The 19991-nt window shown below is 37.4% G+C and overlaps 1 protein-coding gene across 1 annotated transcript in view; it reads left to right on the plus strand.

Moving 5' to 3' along the window:
• LOC140598056 (ankyrin repeat domain-containing protein 26-like) overlaps positions 1-19003 on the plus strand; it is a 52515-nt gene extending 33512 nt beyond the window's left edge. The window contains exons 8-12 of the mRNA XM_072751270.1: positions 1580-1873; positions 3248-3462; positions 5575-5803; positions 17717-17762; positions 18760-19003. Coding sequence (XP_072607371.1) covers positions 1580-1873; positions 3248-3462; positions 5575-5803; positions 17717-17762; positions 18760-18896 — 921 coding nt within the window. The 3' untranslated portion in view covers positions 18897-19003. The remainder of the gene's footprint in view (positions 1-1579; positions 1874-3247; positions 3463-5574; positions 5804-17716; positions 17763-18759) is intronic.
• Positions 19004-19991: the final 988 nt, after the last annotated feature.

Here is a 19991-nt window from a genome sequence, read left to right on the forward strand (position 1 = left end):
GTTGCTCAAAACAGCATTTATTTGGTTCACAAGTGTTTAGTTTAGGCAAAGCCGAGTAAAGCCAACTCATTTCTTCTTCATTTGGTGTCAGCTGAGATGACTGGAAGCTGGGGACTAGAATCATCTAAAATCATGTTCATGCAAATGTTTGGCTGTTGAGGCTGGCTTTTGGCAAGGACGTTAGCTGGGTCAGTCTCAGCTGAAATGTCTACATGAAGACACACCAGGTGGCCTGGGCTTCCCCACAGCAGCTAGATTCTAAGGGTTAATTTCCCTAGAAGAAGAATGTCAATGGAAGCTATATCACATTTTTTAACCTAGCCTTAAAAAATCATGCAGCAGTTCTGCCGAATTCTATTCACTGGAAACCAATTACTAAGGTCAGCACATTTTAAGGGGTGAGATTATCATGGGAGAAGTGTCAAAGAATTTATAAAACCACCACATCCACTTACCCTGTCTTATCAGTCATATCCAGAAGAAAGAAGTTCTTCCCAACTCATCATCACTGAAACCCTGTCAGGTTTTTCGGTGGTGGTTTTTGGTGCTTAGTATGTTCCCTTGTTTTGTGGGAAGTAACAGAGTATTATAAGATAATACTATTCAATTAGGTGGGGGTTTTCTTGTTGTTGTTGTTGTTCAAAAGCATATGGTTCATCTCACTTATACTGAGAGGTGTGGTTTCTTAATCCTGAGAATCATTTCTCCTGGGAATGCAATTCAAATTAATGGAAATCATTTGTAATTCAGAAAAAGGCTTGTGGCTTAGAATCAGTATTTATAGATTCAATAATTAGAGTCTTATTTTCAAAGTCTTCTCTTAGGAAGCATTTATTGGTTCAGACCTACATAAGTCAATATGATATTACTAAAACTTTTTAAAAATTAATGGGAGTATTCATTGGGACACTCGAGTGGCTCAGTGGTTTGCGTATCTGTCTTTGGTTCAGGGCATGATCCTAGGGCCTTGGGATCGAGTCCTTCATTGGGCTCCCTGTGGAGCTTGTCCCTCTGCCTATATCTCTGCCTCTCTCTATGTGTCTCATGAATAAATAATTTTTAAAAATTATGGTGTGTTAGGATGGGGGAAGGGGCCAGAGACTTTCTTTTCTTTTTTAAAATTTTATTTGAATTCAATTTGCCTATATAAGAGACTTTATACTAAGAGGTGACTTACAGTTATTTTATGGAGGAAAGATCTGAAGCAGTCATAGAAAAATAAAAGCATAAAATGAAGTACAAATGTTGTATGGCAAAGACAATGAGAGCAGAGATCTTTTTTTAGTTAACTCCTAGTGGTTTTAACTTTGCTCTTAATTTTCGAAGTGCTTCAGGGTTCCACATTCTAAGACTACTACAATATAGATTATATTTTATTGCAAATGAATTTATTTTAAAATGGGAGCACCTGGCTGACTCAGTCAGTAGAGCATATGACTCTTGATCTTGATGTTATGAATTCGAGCCTACGGTTCAGTGCAGAGACTTAAACATAAAATGTTTTTTTAAAATGTTGGTTATAGTTTTGAGTTAAACTAATTTCATTCCATTTCCAAACTGTATTGTTCTATTCATGCAGATTGGTGATCTTAGAGGAAGATTGGAAACTGAATCTTCAAGATGTCTACACCTGGATGCAAAAAATCAAGTTCTTCAACAGGAGTTATTATCTATGATAGCAACAGAGAGGGAATGTGAAAAACTAAAACGGATTAAAAAGAACTTGGAAGAAAAAGTAGTAAACCTCAGAAGTCATGCAGAAGTCAATGTGGTAGAAGGCATTCAAGTAGAAAAGTATTATAAGTGGGAGATTGACCAGAGAGCAAGATTGATTGCAGAAGAAAGATTAAAAGAAGTCAATCTATTTTTACAAGTTAGTTTATTGATCTGTGATATGCTTTCATTTATTTCATTACAAATTACACTTTGGTTATATGCATTGTGTATGTTTCCTCTGCTTCCTTTACAGCAATCTGTTTGGTATATTTCTGGAGGCATTCATTCCTCCCTATAAAGATTTCAGTTTTCATCATTATTCTCACTAAATTGATCTTTCAGAATGATTCTCAGGAGAGAATCATTTTTATTTTTATGACCAGTATGTATGAAACAAGACTATTTTTCTAAGATTTTATTTATGTATTCAGTAGATACACATAGAGAGGGAGAGAGAAGCAGAGACGCAGGCAGAGGGAGAAGCAGGCTCCATGCAGGGAGCCTGATGTGGGACTTGATCCCGGGACTCCAGGATCACACCCTGGGCCGCAGGCAGGTGGTAAACCGCTGAGCCACCCAGGGATCCCCTGAAACAAGACTATTAAGAGGAAAAGAAAAAATTGTGATTTAAAACTTTTACCATGGGGAAAAAAATAAAATAAAATACAACTTTTACCATGGGGATTCCTGGGTGGCCCAGTGGTTTTAGCACCTGCCTTTGGCCCAGGGCATGATCCTGGAGTCCCGGGATCGAGTCCCACATTGGGCTCCCAGTGTGGAGCCTCCTTCTTCTCTGCCCGTGTCTCTGCCTCTCTCTCTCTCTCTCTCTGGCTCTCATGAATAAATAAAATAAAATCTTTAAAAATAAATAAATTAAAAAAAATAAAACTTTTACCATGGAGTATCTGGGTGGCTCAGTTGGTTAAGCAGCAGACTCTTGATCTCAGCTCAGGTCTTGGTCTCAGGTTTGTGAAATCAAACCCTGCATTGGGCTCCATGTTCCATTCCTGGGTTATTCTTCCTTTTTGAAGATTTCATTTATTTATTTATTTCCTTATTTATTTATTGAACATGAGCAGGGGGATTGGCAGAGGAGAGAGAGAGAGAGAGAGAGAGAGAGAGAGAGAGAGAGAGACCGAGAGACAGAGACAGAGAATGAATCCTGGGTAGACTCTATACTGGGTGCGACACAGGGCTTGGCCTCAGGACCTCTGACTGAGAACATGCTCTGAGCAGAAATCAAGAAGCGGGTTATTCTCAAGTTGTATTATGCACTTTTTAAAATTTTTAATTGATTCTCTTGTTCTTTGAAGTATCAGATTGCATGAGTACTAATATAAGAATGATTAAACTTTATTTTTATCATTCAGATTTAATTCAGGTGACATTGGTGATAAATATTTTACACTTCAGCTTTTTTTACACATTTAAAATTGCTCTCTGAATCATTGACTCCCAACTAAAGGAAAGAAATATACTATAATTACTCAAGTTTTAGCTGTTTTAAAACTGTGCTTTTAATTTGCTTTAGAGACAAGCAGCATCTCAAGAAAACTTAGAGCAGTTAAGAGCAAGTCATGATGCTTCAATAAGAAGTCAAGTGGCACTCAGAATTGAAGAGCTGGAATCTGAACTTCAATCCAAAATAAGAAATTCTCAGGAACTTAAAATAGAATTGGAAAAGTACAGGCAACTCTACCTAGAAGAATCAGAAATGCGAATGTCATTGACAAAAAAACTGAGCAAGTAAGTTAAAACAGAATCAATGAAAATAGATTTAGCTTATTGATTTGCCTCTAAAGCATAATTTTTATGGAGATGGGTTCATGAGATTAGTAGGAAGTGAAAGCCAACTGGATAGTATAATTTTGAAAAATAACTTTTGTAAATAAACTTACCATTTTATGTTCATCCAGGATAGTTTGCCTCTCTCCTCTTTTTTTGGAGGGGGGGTGGTTTATATGATTTTACTTTTTCCCGTTAATATTTTCAGTTACTCTATCTTGTTGTCTTTACAAACTAATTGTTTAAAACTTTATAATTTAGACAGCATATTAGTTTTTTAAAGTTGATATATTTTATTTAACACAATACATCAAAAAATATCCTTTCAACTTGTGATCAATATAAAATTATTACTGAGATATTTCATATTTTTTTTCATTCGAAGTCTTAAAAATCCAGCATGTATTTTACAATTATGGTATATTTCAATTAGAACACTAAATTTTCATTGGGAATACGTGTCTATATTTAAACTTCATAAAACTTATAGTGGAAAAAGCAGATTCACATACCTGCATCTTTACAACCCTACTTAAAAGTTGTTGTTTTTTTAAATTTTGGGGGGGGGAGTTCAATTTGCCAACATGCTGCATAACAATTTGCCAACATATTGCATAACAACCAGTGCTCATCCCGCCCAAGTGCCCCCGTCAGTGCCCATCACCCAGTCACCCCAACCCCCTGCCCACCTCCCTTTCCACCATCCCTTGTTTGTTTCCCAAGTTAGGTGTGTCTCGTGTTTTGTCACCGTCACTGATATTTTCACTCATTTTCTCTCCTTTCCCTTTATTCCCTTTCACTAATTTTTATATTCCCTAAATGAATGAGACCATATAATGTTTGTCCTTTTCCGATTGATTTATTTCACTCAGCATAATACCCTCCAGTTCCAATCACGTCGAAGCAAGTAGTGTGTATTTAGACAGCATATTACTGTAAAGTTTTTTGTCAGAATTACCCTAAATAGAAATATTAATGAGTTCATTTTTGGAAGATTACACCTTTAACCCAAAAGATCAAGTGCCAATTCTATACATCCTGGCAGGTTGGTAAATTAACTTTCTTGATTGTGTCTTTGGTATTATCACTAGAGAGCCTGAGGGTGGGGGAAACCTTTGTAGGTTTTCTACTTTATATAAAAGTATACCTGTCGGGATCCCTGGGTGGCGCAGCGGTTTAGCGCCTGCCTTTGGCTCAGGGCGCGATCCTGGAGACCCGGGATCGAATCCCACGTCGGGCTCCTGGTGCATGGAGCCTGCTTCTCCCTCGGCCTATGTCTCTGCCTATCTCTCTCTCTCTCTCTCTGTGTGACTATCATAAATAAAAAAAATAAAAGCTAGGCTATTCATGCAATAGCTTTAAAAAAAAAAAAAGTATACCTGTGAAATAGAGAAAGATTCACATTGGGGTGAAAGGCAGTATAAATCCCAACGTGGCTAAAAATAGCATCATGGTGGGCATGAGGAGGTGTGTGGAAGACAAAAAGGGCAGATTCTACTTCCAGGGCCTTGGTAAGTGTGTTATCAGCTAATTGCCTCTGGAGCTGGTTCAGTCCTTCTGATCACTGCTCTGCCATCTACCTGGCCCCTAGAGGTTGTTGGTCTGAGGTATTCCTCAGTGCGAAACCCTCAATTTCTCTGAGGCAATGAGTAAAATGTACAAGAGTGGTGAAAGCACATCCTTGAAAATGTCTTTGAGGGATGGTTTATTTTTATGTTCTGACCTGGTTTACTAAATACAAATATGTGTAACGGCATTCTCCAGAATCTTGTAATTACAGCCATTCCAGAAGGTAGCAAGTATTACCTGTCAATCTATGTACATCACTGTCAGCCATTTCTTTCCCTCCCCTAATTTGTTAGTTAGTTATCCCTGGAATCATATATACTCCTTTGGAATAATTTTAAACCTATAAGTATATAGAGTAGCTCTGCTCTGTCACATTTTCAGTGTTAAAACACTGTTTACTGGCAGTCTGTTTGCTATTATGGAAACTTAAAAAAATGCAGGTCGTGCAGGAATGATTTGGGTAGAAATGAAATACTAAGCACTTGTGTTGCGTAATCTTCACAGGACTAACGAGAGGCTGGAAGATACCACTACCAAATATCTGGTGGAGAGACAGCAGAACAGACCTTTCCACAGCACTCCTACTATGGGACCAGTCTTGGAAGGGCCTTATGTTGGAAATTTGACTAGTAGTTTACTGCTGGATAGAAATGTTACTCCAAGAGAAAATGTAATGATTCCTACCTCAAGGCCGCAGACTTCAGTTCGCAGCATTGAAACTCACTTGATCAAGGTTAGTTATATTATCTTTCTTCTCTTGTGTTTCAGATTTCCAATAAAATTTTTGTTTTTAATTTGGTGAAATTCTGAGTTAACTGAATAATACTCATTAAGTAAAAGTTATACTGCTTTGTGCTAATAAGGAAATGGGACAGAAATTTTATGGTATTTTTTTTAAGCTCCTGGAGCGCTTATTGTCAAGAGATACCTATTATTACCTTTATTCAATAAATACAACGAAACTGTCACATTTTTTCTTCTTATTTTTTAAAGATTTTATGTATCTGAGAGAGAAGAGAGTGTGCCCACTAGTGGGGAGAGAGGCAGAGAGAGGGGGAGAATCTCAAGCAGGCTCCCCACTGAGTGTGGAGCCTGACTCAGGGCTTGATCCCATGACTCCGAGATGATGATCTGAGCTGGAATCAAGAGTTGGATGCTTAACCAACTGAGTTACCAAGGCACCCCCAAACAGACCCATTTCCTTGAAAAGCTATGTTAAATTGGATTTTGGAAAGTAAATATTATTACCTACGAACCCAAAGTACACTTAGATGCTTTGACTTATTCTCTGATTAGCAATAGTTTATAATATGTTTAAAGTTTGCTGTAACCCAATTTTCCACCCCTATGCATAAGTGAATGATTAGAATCCAAACGCTTAACCCTGTAGGGATATTTATTATTTTAACGATTCCACAGTAATTCCTTTTTATGAATTAAATAAACTTGTAACACTAAATTGATAGTTCTATGTTTTGGGGGCACCTGTGTGACTCAGTGGTTTAGCATGTATCTGCCTTTGGCTCAGGTCATGATCCAGGGGTCCTGGGATTGAGTCGCGCAACAGGATCCCAATAGGGAGCCTGCTTCTCCCTCTGCCTATGTCTGTGCTTCTCTCTCTGTACTTTTTATGAATAAATAAATAAAACAGTTTTTAAAAAGTTGTAAGTTTTGGCATTTTCTTACATAAGAGCACATCCCTAATTGCTTTCTTATAACACTTTTTTTAACTTATATTACTTCTATTTCAATTTTTATAAAATGGCTTGCTGAGCAACTGTAGACATTTTCTAAATAAGTCAAGGAAATATTTGATTCTTTTTTTTAGAGATAGAGAGAGAAAGAGAGAGAGAGAGAGAGAGTGAGAGAGAGAGAGAAAATGAAGGAAAGCAAGCAGTGGTAAAGGGCAATGGGAAAGAGAGAAGAGAGACTATTGGGCAGGCTCCATGCTCTGAGTGGAGCCGGATCTCATGACTCTAAGATCATGACCTGGGCCAAAATCAAGATTCTGACACTTAACTGACTGAGCCACCCAGGCACCCCACAAATAATTGGATATTTCAAATGAAATTCACATATATTTACCTTGATGCCATCACTTGAATGATTGATGACTAAGATGGCAGTGATAGGGAGCCTTTAATAACAACTCATTTCCATTGTGTATCATTGCTGTTAAAATACCCATTTCAATCAATGCACATAGGCTTATGATTTTGATAGTATATTCATGGTTTTATTAATGTAGAAAAATGTAGCATAGACTCATGTTAAATGAAGCCTTAGTCTTGTTCTTTCATTTGACTTCCTTGTTTTCTTGCTCTATTCTCTTCTGATTCGATGACTTTCAGTATTACGTTTGGATGCTTTTCTTCCTTTTGTGTATCCGTTATAAATATTTGGTTTTTGATTACCATGAAGTTCATATATAACATCCTGTGTATGTATAGCAATCTCTTTTAAGTTGATGGTTACTTCAGTTCAAACAGACTTTAAAAACACTGCATTTTTACACCCTGCCTTATTTTATAAATTTGATGTCCTAGTTTACACCTTTGTATTTTGTGTATCCCTTAACTAGTTACTGTAGATCTAATGGATATTATTCCTTTTGTCTTGTAACCCTCATACTGGCTTTATAAAAATGATTGGTCTATTACCTTTACTGTATGTTTGCTTTTACGATAAAACTGTCTCATTATTTTCTTATTTCTAGTTATGGTCTTTCTTTCTTTCTCTTTCTTTCTTTCTTTCTTTCTTTCTTTCTTTCTTTCTTTCAGAAGCAGAGTGAGTGAGAACCAAAGTGAAGGGGAGGGAGGGGCAGAGGGAGAGGGAGAAGCAGGCTCCTCTCTGAGCAGGGAACAAACAGAGAGTCCCTTGCAGAGCTTGATCCCAGGGTTCTGGGAGACTGTTCACTGACAGCCATCCAAGTACCCCGGCCTTTTCTGATTAAAGAAGTCCTTTTAACATCTCTTATAAGACCTATTTAGTGGTGATGAACTTCTTTAACTTTTGTGTGGGAAACTCTTTATCTTTCTTTCAGTTCTGAATTATAAACCTGCCAAAAATATCCTAGGTTTTTTCCTCTTAGCACTTGGAAAATATCATGCCATAATTTCTTTTCTTTTTTTTTTAACTTTCTTTTTATATAATAAATTTATTTTTTATTGGTGTTCAATTTGCCAACATACAGAATAACACCCAATGCTCATCCCGTCAAGTGCCCCCCTCAGTGCCCATCACCCATTCACCCCCATCCCCTGCCCTCCTCCCCTTCCACCACCCCTAGTTCGTTTCCCCGGGGTAGGAGTCTTCACGTTCTGTCTCCCTTTCTGATATTTCCTACCCATTTCTTCTCCCTTCCCTTCTATTCCCTTTCACTATTATTTGTATTCCCCAAATGAATGAGACCATATAATGTTTGTCCTTCTCTGATTTTAATTGGAGTTCAATTTGCCAACATTTAGCATGACACCCAGTGCTCATCCCAAATGCCCCGCTCAGTGCCTATCACCCAGTCACCCCAACCCTCCGCCCACCTCCCCTTACACTACACCTTGTTCACTTCCCAGAGGTAGGTGTCTCTCATGTTTTGTCACCCTCACCGATATTTTCACTCATTTTCTCTCCTTTCCCTTTATTCCCTTTCACTAAATTTTATATTCCCCAATTGAATGAGACCATTATAATGTTTGTCCTTCTCCGATGGACTTATTTCACTCAGCACAATCGCCTTGAGGTCCCTCCACGTCAAAGCAAACGGTGGGTATTTGTCATTTCTAATGGCTGAGTAATATTCCATTGTATACATAGACCACATCTTTATCCATTCATCTTTCGATGGACACCGAGGCTCCTTCCACAGTTTGGCTATTATGGACATTGCTGCTATAAACATCAGGGTGCAGGTGTCCTGCCCTTTCACTGCATCTGTATCTTTGAGGTAAATCCCCAGCAGTGCAATTGCTGGGTGGTAGGGCAGGTCTATTTTTAATGCTTTGAGGAACCTCCACACAGTTTTCCAGAGTGCATGCCACAATTTCGGCTGAAAAATCCACTGATATCCCTGTAGTGGTTCGCTTTTATATAACTAATTGCTTTTCTTTTCTTTTCTTTTCTTTTCTTTTCTTTTCTTTTCTGCTTGTAAGATTCTCCTTTTCTCTTTCAATTTTGACTTGTTATTATGTGTCTTGGTGTGAAAGTCTTTGGGTTCCTTTTATTTGAGACTGGCAATGCTTCCTGGGCCTGGAGGTCTGTTTTCTTCCCCAGGTTAGGGAAGTTTTTAGGTATTCTTTCTTCAAATAAGTTCTTCACCCTTTTCTCTCTTCTTTTTCTGGGACCTCTCTAATGTGAGTTTTATTACACTTGATGCTGTTCCAGAGGTCCGTGTATCTTAATTTTTCAAATTCTTTCTTCTTTTTGCTTTTCAGCTTGGATGATTTTTACTACCCTTTCTTGCAGATTGCTGATCTGTTCTTCACATCTTTTAATCTGCTGTCGATTGTGTCTGGTGTATTTTTCATTTCAGTTATTGTATTCTGCAGCCCTAATTGGTTCTTTTGTATATTTTCTCTTTGTTGAAGTTCTCACTGAATCCGTCCATTCTTCCAAGTTTGCTGAGCATCTCTGTGACCATTACTTTGAACTCTTTATCAGGCTGACTCCTTATCTCTGTTTCATTTCGTTATTTTTCTGAGGCTCTGTCTCGTGGCCTTATTCTTTCATTTGGAACATACTCCTCTGTCTCCTCGTTTTGTCTGACTTTCTCTGTTTGTTTCTAAAATTGTTCTTTCCAACTTTTCCCTCTTCAAAATATGTTGCTCTGAACAATGAATGTTAGTTATAAAGTCAAGCAAGAAGAAACATTTTTCAAAGTATTGTCTGGTCATTTCTCTCATTGGAGCTGTGGTGGTGTAGGTGGCAGATGACAGTGCTCTTCTTTTTCTGAGTTAAGAGCACAGGAGTCAGGCAGATGGAGTTAAACTTAGTAGCTTTGTTACTAATACATGCTAACGGATCGGAGGATGTGGTTTGGGTGGGTATGTAGCCACAGTGGGCTTCCCAGTTCTTTATCCCAAATTAGGCACTTCCCCACACAGTTGTAAATGGAGGAAACAAATGTTTGATGCCCATCCCACGAAGATGAGAGCGGACCTGAATTCATGTTACCATGGGTGAGCACATCTTTTCAAAAAAGAGATTTGGAATCTCATAAGCACTGCCTAGTGCCTTCTCCCCAATTCACTCATGAGGTAAATCTCCCTTCCTGCTGTGAGGGAGGTAGAGATAAATCCACTTGTGGGTAATGATGGTTTACCTCTAATTTCTGGCTGGATTTAAATTAAAGTTAGTCCTGCCTTTTGTACATACCAACTCTCATAATGATGAGAGGTTGGACAGAGCATACTAGGTGGTAAAGAGAAATCTGTTGTGTGTTTAATAATCCACAACATAGGTAACTCATTTGTTGATTGATTTTGGTAAACCAAGTTTTATCTGGAGGAAAAGAATAATTCTTTCCAGGAAGAGTTTCCTCCATTTCAGCCTCTTTGGTTCAACTAAAGATTTTCTCCTTCAAATTCCATGTCTTGTGGTTTAAAAAATTTGTGCTTATAAATGCAGTCTATTAACTGTTCCTAATAGGAGTAAAGATCATTTCCATTCCTGTATTTTTACCCATAAAGCATTACAATTTGTAATGTAAATTACACTTTAGAGTTTAAAATTTATAATTTAATTAGAAAGCTGTTTTGTGCCTCAGTCGTTATTGAGCCACATGACAAACTTTTATGTGTTCATTTTCAGTCAGTTTTAGTTAAAAATGTAGGTATTAAAAAAATGTAGGTATTTTTCCTGAAGATGATGAAGTAACTGGCATAAAAACTCTCAGCTCAGGAGGACCTAAAGCACATTCCTGGCCTGCAACTCTTTGGTCTTTTGACCTGAAGCAAACTGCCATCTTTCTGAGGCCTTCTTGTCTCTTATGTAAAAGTAGGGACTTTGACTAAATTAGTGACTTTGATACCTTTTGGGAAAAAATATGTTTTTCAAAGAATGGAACTTAATTTGTTTTTGTTTTGTTTTTTTTTGTTTGTTTGTTTCTGTTTTTGCATTAAACTATATTATACAGAACCGAGACAAGTGGAGCTGTGTAGCTAAAAGAGAGATGAGACTACAGCTGTAGACTTTTGTCCCTCAATCCTACAGTATCCCCAATGGAACCTTAGATTTCTATGATTGGTAGTTTGGAAACAAACTGTTTTGAGAAAATCCTTCTAATTAATGAGTCTTCGAATTAAAATTTGCTGATACGTTGTTTTTATGTGTATAATTTTCTTACCCTCCTATGTTTTTGATAAATGGAAAAGTATAAATACAATCGCAAATATGTTCTCTTTATCAATGGATTGCAAGCTATTTCTACCATCTAACTCAATTCTCACCTGGAAATAAACCAGGGTCACAGAAGCAAGTATTTAGGAAAAGACTTTTGGGGAAAAGATAATTACATTACGTTGATCGTTCCTTAAGGAAATGAAGGCAGGCACTTAAGTGACTGGGCCACCCTGGCACCCCTTAGTACCGTATTTAGACCCTATTTTGGGAATTCAATGAGAGGATACCTTTTATAAGAAATAAGAGCGTTCTAGATGGGAATATTTGTAATGCACATTTGATCCTTGACCAACATGGAATTGAAGCTGCAGGTCTAGTTTGCCTACACATGGACTTTCTTGGCTGTTGTGTTGTACTGTATTTTCTCTTATGTTTTTCTCAATAACCTTTTTTTTTTCTCTAGCTTACTTTATTTTAAGAATATATTATATAGGGAACCCTGGGTGGCGCAGCGGTTTGGCGCCTGCCTTTGGCCCAGGGCACGATCCTGGAGACCCAGGATCGAGTCCCACGTCGGGCTCCCAGTGCATGGAGGCTGCTTCTCCCTCTGCCTGTGTCTCTGCCTCTCTCTCTCTCTCAACTCTCTCTCTCTCTGTGACTATCATAAATAAATTTAAAAAATTAAAAAAAAATTTAAAAAAAGAATATATTATATAACACATGTAATGTACAAACCATGTGTTAATGGACTGTGTTATTGGTAAGGCTTCCCATCACCAGTAGGCTATTAGTCATTAAATTTTGGGAGAATCAGAAATTATAGTTTTGACTGCACGGTTTAAGTGCACCTAACCACTGTGTTGCTCAAAGGTCAACTGTAGTTTGAAATATTCCCAAATATTTCATAATTAAGCAGATTATGATAACTATAGTAAGTCAGGTGTTTCAAAAATTGGTCCTAATTCATAGAAACGAAACAAAGTTACAGTAAAAATTTCTTTTCCTTGTTTCTAATTCTAGAAACTTATCAATGTGAAACTAAGTTGGAAAACTGGTGCTAGCTTATATTTTTTCCTTTCCTGAAGCAGATTTTCTGAAATCTCTGTGTTCACATGAAAAGAAGTACATCAGTCATCATATAGATAACAAAATATTTTTACTCAGTATTGCCAGCAGAATTTCCACATAACTTTTTGTAGTCCCACTTCCATTGTTTTATGTATTTAAGAGTCTGTGCTGAAAAATAGAGCATACAACATACCTTAAGATTTTGTTTTTCTAAAAGTGCAAAAGTGGAAAGCTCATTTGGAGGAATAATTTATTAAACAACTGATCAAACTCTCATAAAGGGCACTTTTTCTGAAAATCACAAAGTATTTAAGTTGACTCTTGTTACACTTTTTGTAACAGTAAGATCAAACAGGATCCTTCAGAAGTTATGTATATTCTTTTATTTGACATTCCTAGCTCCATTGGTTTCTATACTATTTTTTATTTAAATTCAATTAATTAGCTTATAATGTTATGATATATATATATATATATATATTATATCATGCCCTGAGACAGAGGCCTACTCTCAGCCACTGAACCACCCAAAGGTCCAAAAATTTCATTATTTATTGGCTGAGTAATATTCTGTTCTCATTCTCCCTCCCTCTCTCTAATAAATAAATATGATTATTTATTTATTTATTTATTTATTTATTTATTTATTTATTTCTACATTACATCTTCTTTATGCTTTATGGGATGTTTCAAAGAACATCCATACCTCTCAGTTTGGCTATTACTGGTATAAACATATGGGTGCAGGTGCCCCTCTGGATCCTGACCAAAGTGATCTTTGGGATTCATAACTTCTAGCGCAATTGCTGGGTGTTACATAGGTAGCTCCTTTTTCAACTTTTTGAGAAACCTCTTGTACTGATTTCCAGAGTGGCTGCACCAGGTTGCATTCCCACCAACATCATAAGAGAATTCCCCCTTTCTCTGCATTCCCACCAAAATCTGTCATTTCCATTATGAAAGGCGTGAGGGGGAAACTCACCGTGGTTTTGATTTGTATTTCTCTGGGGCCAACTGATATTGAGCATGTTTTCATGTGTCTGTTGGCCATATGTAGGTGTAAGGTTAGGTTGTGTACTTAGGACCTTTCTCGTTTCTTGAGAAAGGCTTGTATTGCTATATACTTCCCTCTTAGGATGACCTTTGCTGCATCCCAGATGTTTTGAGCAGTTGTGTATCCATTTTCGTTCGTTTCTATGAGGTCTTTAAAACCGTGCTTTAATTCCCTGGCTTCTTTAACCTCCGTGTATTTGAATTCTTTCCAAATTTCCTCTTGTGATCAAGTTCTAGTTTCAAAGCATTGTGGTCTGAAAGTATGCAGGGAATGATCCCAATCTTTTGGTATCAGTTGAGACCTCATTGATGACCCAGTACGTGATCTAGTGTGGAACATGTTCCATGTGCACCCGAGAAGAATGTGTATTCTGTTGCTGTAGGATGGAATGCTCTGAAGTTATCTGTGAAGTCCATTTTGTGCAGTGTGTCATTCAAAGCCCTTGTGCCCTTGTGGATCTTCTGCTTAGATGATCTGGCCGTTACAGTGAGTGGTGTGTTAAAGTGCCTACTATTATTGTATGACTATCATTGTGTTCCTTTAATTTTGATATTAATTGGTTCATAAGGGAGGCCTGGGTGGCTCAGTCAGTTAAGCCCTTGCCTTTGGTCAGGTCATGTTCTCAGGGTCCTGGGATCAAGCCCTCATCAGGCTCCCTGTTCAGTGGGGAGTCTGCTTCTCCCTCTCCTGCTGCCCGTGCTTCTGTTCTCTCTCTGTGTCAAATAAATAAATAAATGAAATCTTAACAGAAAATTGGTTTGTATCGTTGGCTGCTCCTACCTTAGAGGCATTAAAACTTATAGTTGTTCAATTTTCTCTTTGGATAGACCCTTTAATTATGGCATAGTGTCTTTCTTCATCTCCTAATGCAGTCTTTGGTTTAAAATACAATTGTCTGATACCAAGATTGCCAATCCAGTTTTTTTAAATCTCCTTTAATATGACAAAATGGTTTTCCACCCCCTCACCTTCAATCTGGGTTCTCTTTGTGTCTAAAATGAGTCTCTTGCAGACAGCATATCGATGGGTCTTGCTTTTTTTTTTTTTTTTTTAATCCACTGGGATACCCTGTGTGTTTTGGTTGGGGCATTTGGCTTGTTTACATTCAGAGTAACGATTGAAAGATATGGATGTAGGGCCATTGTATTACGTGTAAAGTCCGTGTTTTGGTGTATTGTGTCTGTTCCTTTCTGGTCTGTGTTACTTTTGGGCTCTGTGTTTGCTTAAAGATTCCCCTTTACCACTTCTTGCAGGGCTGTTTTAGGGATCACAAATTCTTTTAGTTTCTGTTTGTCCTGGAAGCTTTTTATCTCCCCTTGTATTTTGAATGAGAGCCTTGCTGGATAAAATTCTTGGCTGTAGATTCCTCTCATTGAGCACCCTGAGTATATCATGCCAGCTCTCTCTGGCCTGCTAGGTAGGTCTCTCTGGATAGATCTGCTGCCAGTTGAATATTTCTCTCCTTCTTGGTTCAGGGCCTCGTGTTCCAAGCTGCTTTCAGGATTTTCTCTTTGTGTCTGAAATTTGCAAGCTTTGCTATTATATGTTGAGATATTGACCTGTTTTTTATTGATTTTGAGGAAGGTTCTCTGTGCCTCCTGGCACTTGAGTGCCTGTTTCTTTCCCCAGATGAGGGAAGATTTCTGCTATAATTTGCTCAAATATGCCTTCTGCCCCCTCCTTCCCCTCTTTCTCTGGGATCCCCATTATTCTAACATTGTTTTGCTGTGTGGTAAGACTCATCTCTCAAATTCTCCTGTCAGACTCCAGTGGTTGTTTCTCTCGCTTTTCCTCAGCTTCTTTATTCTCCATTGTTTTGTCTTCTATATCACTACTTCTCTGTGAAGCCTCATTCATCCTAGCAGTTAGAACCTTCATTTTTTATTGCATCTCACTAAGATTAACCTTTTTTATTTCAACTTGATTAGATATCAGTTGTTTTATTTCTCCAGAAAGGCATTCTCTAGTGTCCTCTGTGTGTCTTTTAAGCCCAGCTATTATCTTGATGGTCATTATTCTGAACTCTCGCTCCAGCCTCTTCCTTCTATCCATGCTGATTAGGTTCCGGGCAGTCAGTACTACCTCTCGTTCTTTGTGGTGATATTTTCATCTTGTCATTCTGTCCAGAGAAGAATAAATGAATGAGAGAACAAAATATAAAAATATCAAGAATGACCCCACATAAATATACTAAAGAAATCAGAAGAGACCTGAAGCCAGTTTAAAGGTTAACAAAGGAGATAATAGAATTAGATATCTGAAGAGAGCAGAGCAGTACACTGGATCCTATGTGAATTTTGGTCTTTTTGTTAGGAAATTGCATCCCCAAATGGTTAAGAGAAAACCTTGTATATATACAAAAATATAATTAAATACAATGAATGGATATAATGTAAGTATAAAAATGGAAATTAAAAGTCAAAATAAAAAGGATATTATCAGCCAGTTGAACACAACAGAGCAATATACTATATCCTAAGTATATTTTGGTTTGTGTGTTTGTTAGAAGAGACTACATCGCAAAATTGTAAAGGATGAAAAACTTCATTATATGCAAAAATAAAATTAAATGCAATGAAAGGAGATAGAATGTAAAGATGAAAATTAAGATAGATTTTAAAAATAATATAATCAGACAGATGAAGAGAATAGAGCAGTATAGTAGATTCTGGTTGTACTTTAGTCTATTTCTTAGAAGGAACTACTTCCCGAAATGTTATAGAAAGAAAAAGTTCAATATATATAGGAATAATATTAAGAGCAGTGAAAGGATTGAATGCAAGTTTAAAAAGGTAAATTGTAAGAGTTGATAAATGAAGAAATTGGTTGAAAGCAAAAAGAAATTTAAAATAGAAAGACTAAGGAGTCATGAGAAATAGCCATGAGTTCTATATACTGTTTGCCCCTAGCACTGGAGTTCTGCAGCTCTGTATGATGAGTAAAGTTGGCCTTAGCAGGATGTTGTTGCTGACCTCCTGAAGGAGAGGCCTGTTGCACTGATTCTTAGGTGTCTTTGCTTAGGGTGGGATTGCACCACCCTTGCCAGGGGGCCAGGCCAGGTAAGCAGCTCCAGATTGCTCTCTGTGGCTTTTGTTCCCTGAAGGCTTTCTGGGCAGCTTTAGAGGATGGCCTCCTAATCTCCAGCCCTGGAATAGAAAGATCTCACTCCCTACTGTGTCTCCCTGGTTTCTGTCTGCACTCTGTATTCACCCAGCCTGTGACCAAGCATTTTTATCTCCAGCACAGACCCCTTTCGATTTTCCAAACTTTGCAGACCCCTGTAGCCCCCATTCACACTGTGCCTCCAGGGGGAAGGAGGAGGTCTTGCCCAGTTTTGCCACTTGCTGTACCCCTGCTTGGAAAGTGGTCACCTGACTGTTCCTCGGTTTGGGGTTTATGGCAACGCTGAACTGAATGCCCACTCCTGGGCTCACTGATTGCAACTGGCTTCCCTGCCAAATGCCTTGGCAACTGCCATACTCAGGCACCGCCCCCATTCCTTCTGTGACACCCCCCCCCCCCGGGATCCTGAGACCACACTGTCCGCCCCACTTAGGATGCTGCCCCCCGTTGCCACCTGAGCACCTTTCAGACAGGGATGTCCTCACTGGAACAGACCTCTTAAAAGTTCTGGTTGTGCACTCTGCTGCTATATCACTTCGCAGGACTTGCCTTCTGGCTTCCAGAGGCTCCCTGCCCCCCTGGTTTAATCTTCTGATATATGCCTGTGATTCATTTCTCCACAGCTCCTACCTTGCAGAAAGCGGTCACTGTTCTATTAGTAGAATTGCAACAAATCTTTTCATGGATCTCTGTCTGAGTCCACAGGTGTTCAGAATGATTTGATACCTATGTAGCTGAATCCCAGACACCAGACAAAACTAGGGTCTCCTACTCCTCCACCATCGTCCTCTTCTTCCAGAAATTCTGTATATTCGATTGATCAATATTAAATGTACTTTTCATTAGACTCCTCTAAACAGCATTTTAGGTTTCTTCTCAGTTATCCAGATTAAAATAAGTAGGGATTAATTTTATTTATGTGATTACCTTTCCATTTAAGCAAATTGTAACTTTTACTCTCTAAAAGTATCATTTCCAGACCACGTTTCATAAGCAAAATAAAATTCCTACAGTAATGTCTCTTGTTTAACTTGAACATTGTAAGTAACGTTTGACTTATTTCAGATGCTGCAGGAATTGGAAGACAGTATAACCGGAGAACTAAAAGAAGGTATGTTGCCAAATGTACAAATTTAGATGGTCATTAATTTCTGAAATAAACCACAAATAGTAACTGGCATCCCTTCCCCTTGTTAAAATTTTGTCTAGATATATCTAATAAAAATGTAAAACAAACATAATGAATAACAGACTTATTCCTCATTTGGTCATCGTGTTTCATACCTTTTTTAAAAATCTGCAGCCTGTGTGCCTCTTAGCACTTTTGGCTGTAATCTTCCTTCACTTGTGCCATGGCTATGGAACTGTCAATCTGAAAATGTGGGCGTTCTCAAATTCTTGTTTCTGCTAGTGGTAGAAGACCAAACAACAAAAAAAAAAAATCAAAAAAAAAAAAAAAAAAAAAAGACCAAACAGACCAGACTTGTCTTAGCAATACTTAGTTAAGCAATTATATAGTTCATATAGCTGTCCCTTGACAGGTGACATTTCAATCTCCAGCCACTGGTTTTGCCATAGGGTAAAATTCCAGGTTTCTTAGCATGGAATACAAACACCCAAATCAATTTGGTTCTTGCCACATTGGTGAGCCTTCTCTGTGCTTTGCAGAGAGTAATCTTTCAGGGATCAGCCTTCCTATTCCCTCCACCGAAAAGCAGACAATATTGATAGAAAACCAGGATGTCCCTTCTGTGTGTTCTTATAATGTATTTTCTTAAACCTGTCATGGTATATTTGACTCCAGGTATTGCCTCTTTGATTTTTCAGTTGATAGTATATGATTGTTCAGGGGTGGACTGTGCCATCAGCTTGCAATCTCATCTTGTAATGAGAAAACCAGAAGCTCTAGTATTTTTCCACAGTAGTAATTAATTCAATGGGCAATCGTGAGCAAACTTGATTTAATAGTAATCTTGTATTTTATATTGTAGCTATATGTAGATATTTTTCATTCTTTTAACACTCAGAAGATTCCAACTTTTTTTTACTAACTTCTAGTTAACTACAAAGTGTTTCAGATAAAGAATATTATTCTTTCTCTTTTTCAGTTGCTCGTGAATTACAATCAGGATTCTGTAGATCCTCTCCTTTAGGACCTACTGATGAATCAAATGTAAATCAAGATCTAGTACTGCAAGCATCACAAGAATATGTAGAGATTTTCAAGAGAAAGTATATGATCTGAAAGATACATAGTAAAAGTTTATTACCTAGATGTTTAACATAACATTTGAATTGTTTCCCAGTAAATGTCTGATGTACAAAAAATCTTTATTAAAGGAAATTTTGTTATATCATGTGTAATGAAAGTTTATATATTATTTTAAGCTATGTTTCTTGCATCTGATTAACTTTTAAGCATATTTTGTACATGGAAACCAGCATTATTGAGTTTTATAGGCTCCAATCTGCCCAAGTAGATCAGACCAAGTTGTCAATAATGTTTGGGGGATGGTAATTGATAGTTTTTTTTTATTTTCCATGTTTTATTACTAGACATACGGATTTAGACACATATCATTTTGATATACTGCTGCTAAAGCTATCACCAATGTTTGTATGTATTTCAATTTTTATAGTGCCATAAAACCTGATAATTTTAATTTTAAATACTTATTATTCATAGCTCTTTCCTCATGGTGAAAAAGATATGCCTAAGGCTTTTTATCTTTTCTTTTCTTTTTTTTTAATTTACTTTTTGAGAAGAGTCTTAAAATTAGAGAAAAGAAAAAAATAGAGAAAATGACCTTTTCCCTCCAGAATGGTTTGGAAGTAAATTGTTAAATTGTGTCCAATTCCTGTGGCTCCTATATCCTGCAAGTCAGTACATTCCACATAGCTACCGTACAACCCTGCCAATCAGAAAATCAACACTAATACAATTGTCCCTTGAATAATGTGGAGCTTAGGGGCTCTGATCCTCTGTGTGAAAATCTGTGAACTTTTGACTCCCTGGCACTTAACTACTACTAATCTGCTGTTGACCAGAATATTTATTGTACCAAAACAGTCAATTAACCTATGTTTTGTGTGTTATATGTATTGCATACTATATTCTCCTTATAAAGTAAGCTAGAGAAAATTGTTATTAAGAAAAATCAGAAGGAAGAGAAAATACAGTACTGTGTTTTTTAAAAATTGGCATATAAGTACACCCATTCAAACTATGTTAAGGATACATTATGTTTTTAAATGTAAATTCAAGTTGCCATCATTTAGAAGGATCATCATTTTCAGATAGAGTTTTTGATAATTCATCAGTTGCTCATCACGTCACATG

The sequence above is a fragment of the Vulpes vulpes genome, chromosome 3 (assembly GCF_048418805.1).
Source record: "Vulpes vulpes isolate BD-2025 chromosome 3, VulVul3, whole genome shotgun sequence".
Lineage (NCBI taxonomy): Eukaryota > Metazoa > Chordata > Mammalia > Carnivora > Canidae > Vulpes > Vulpes vulpes.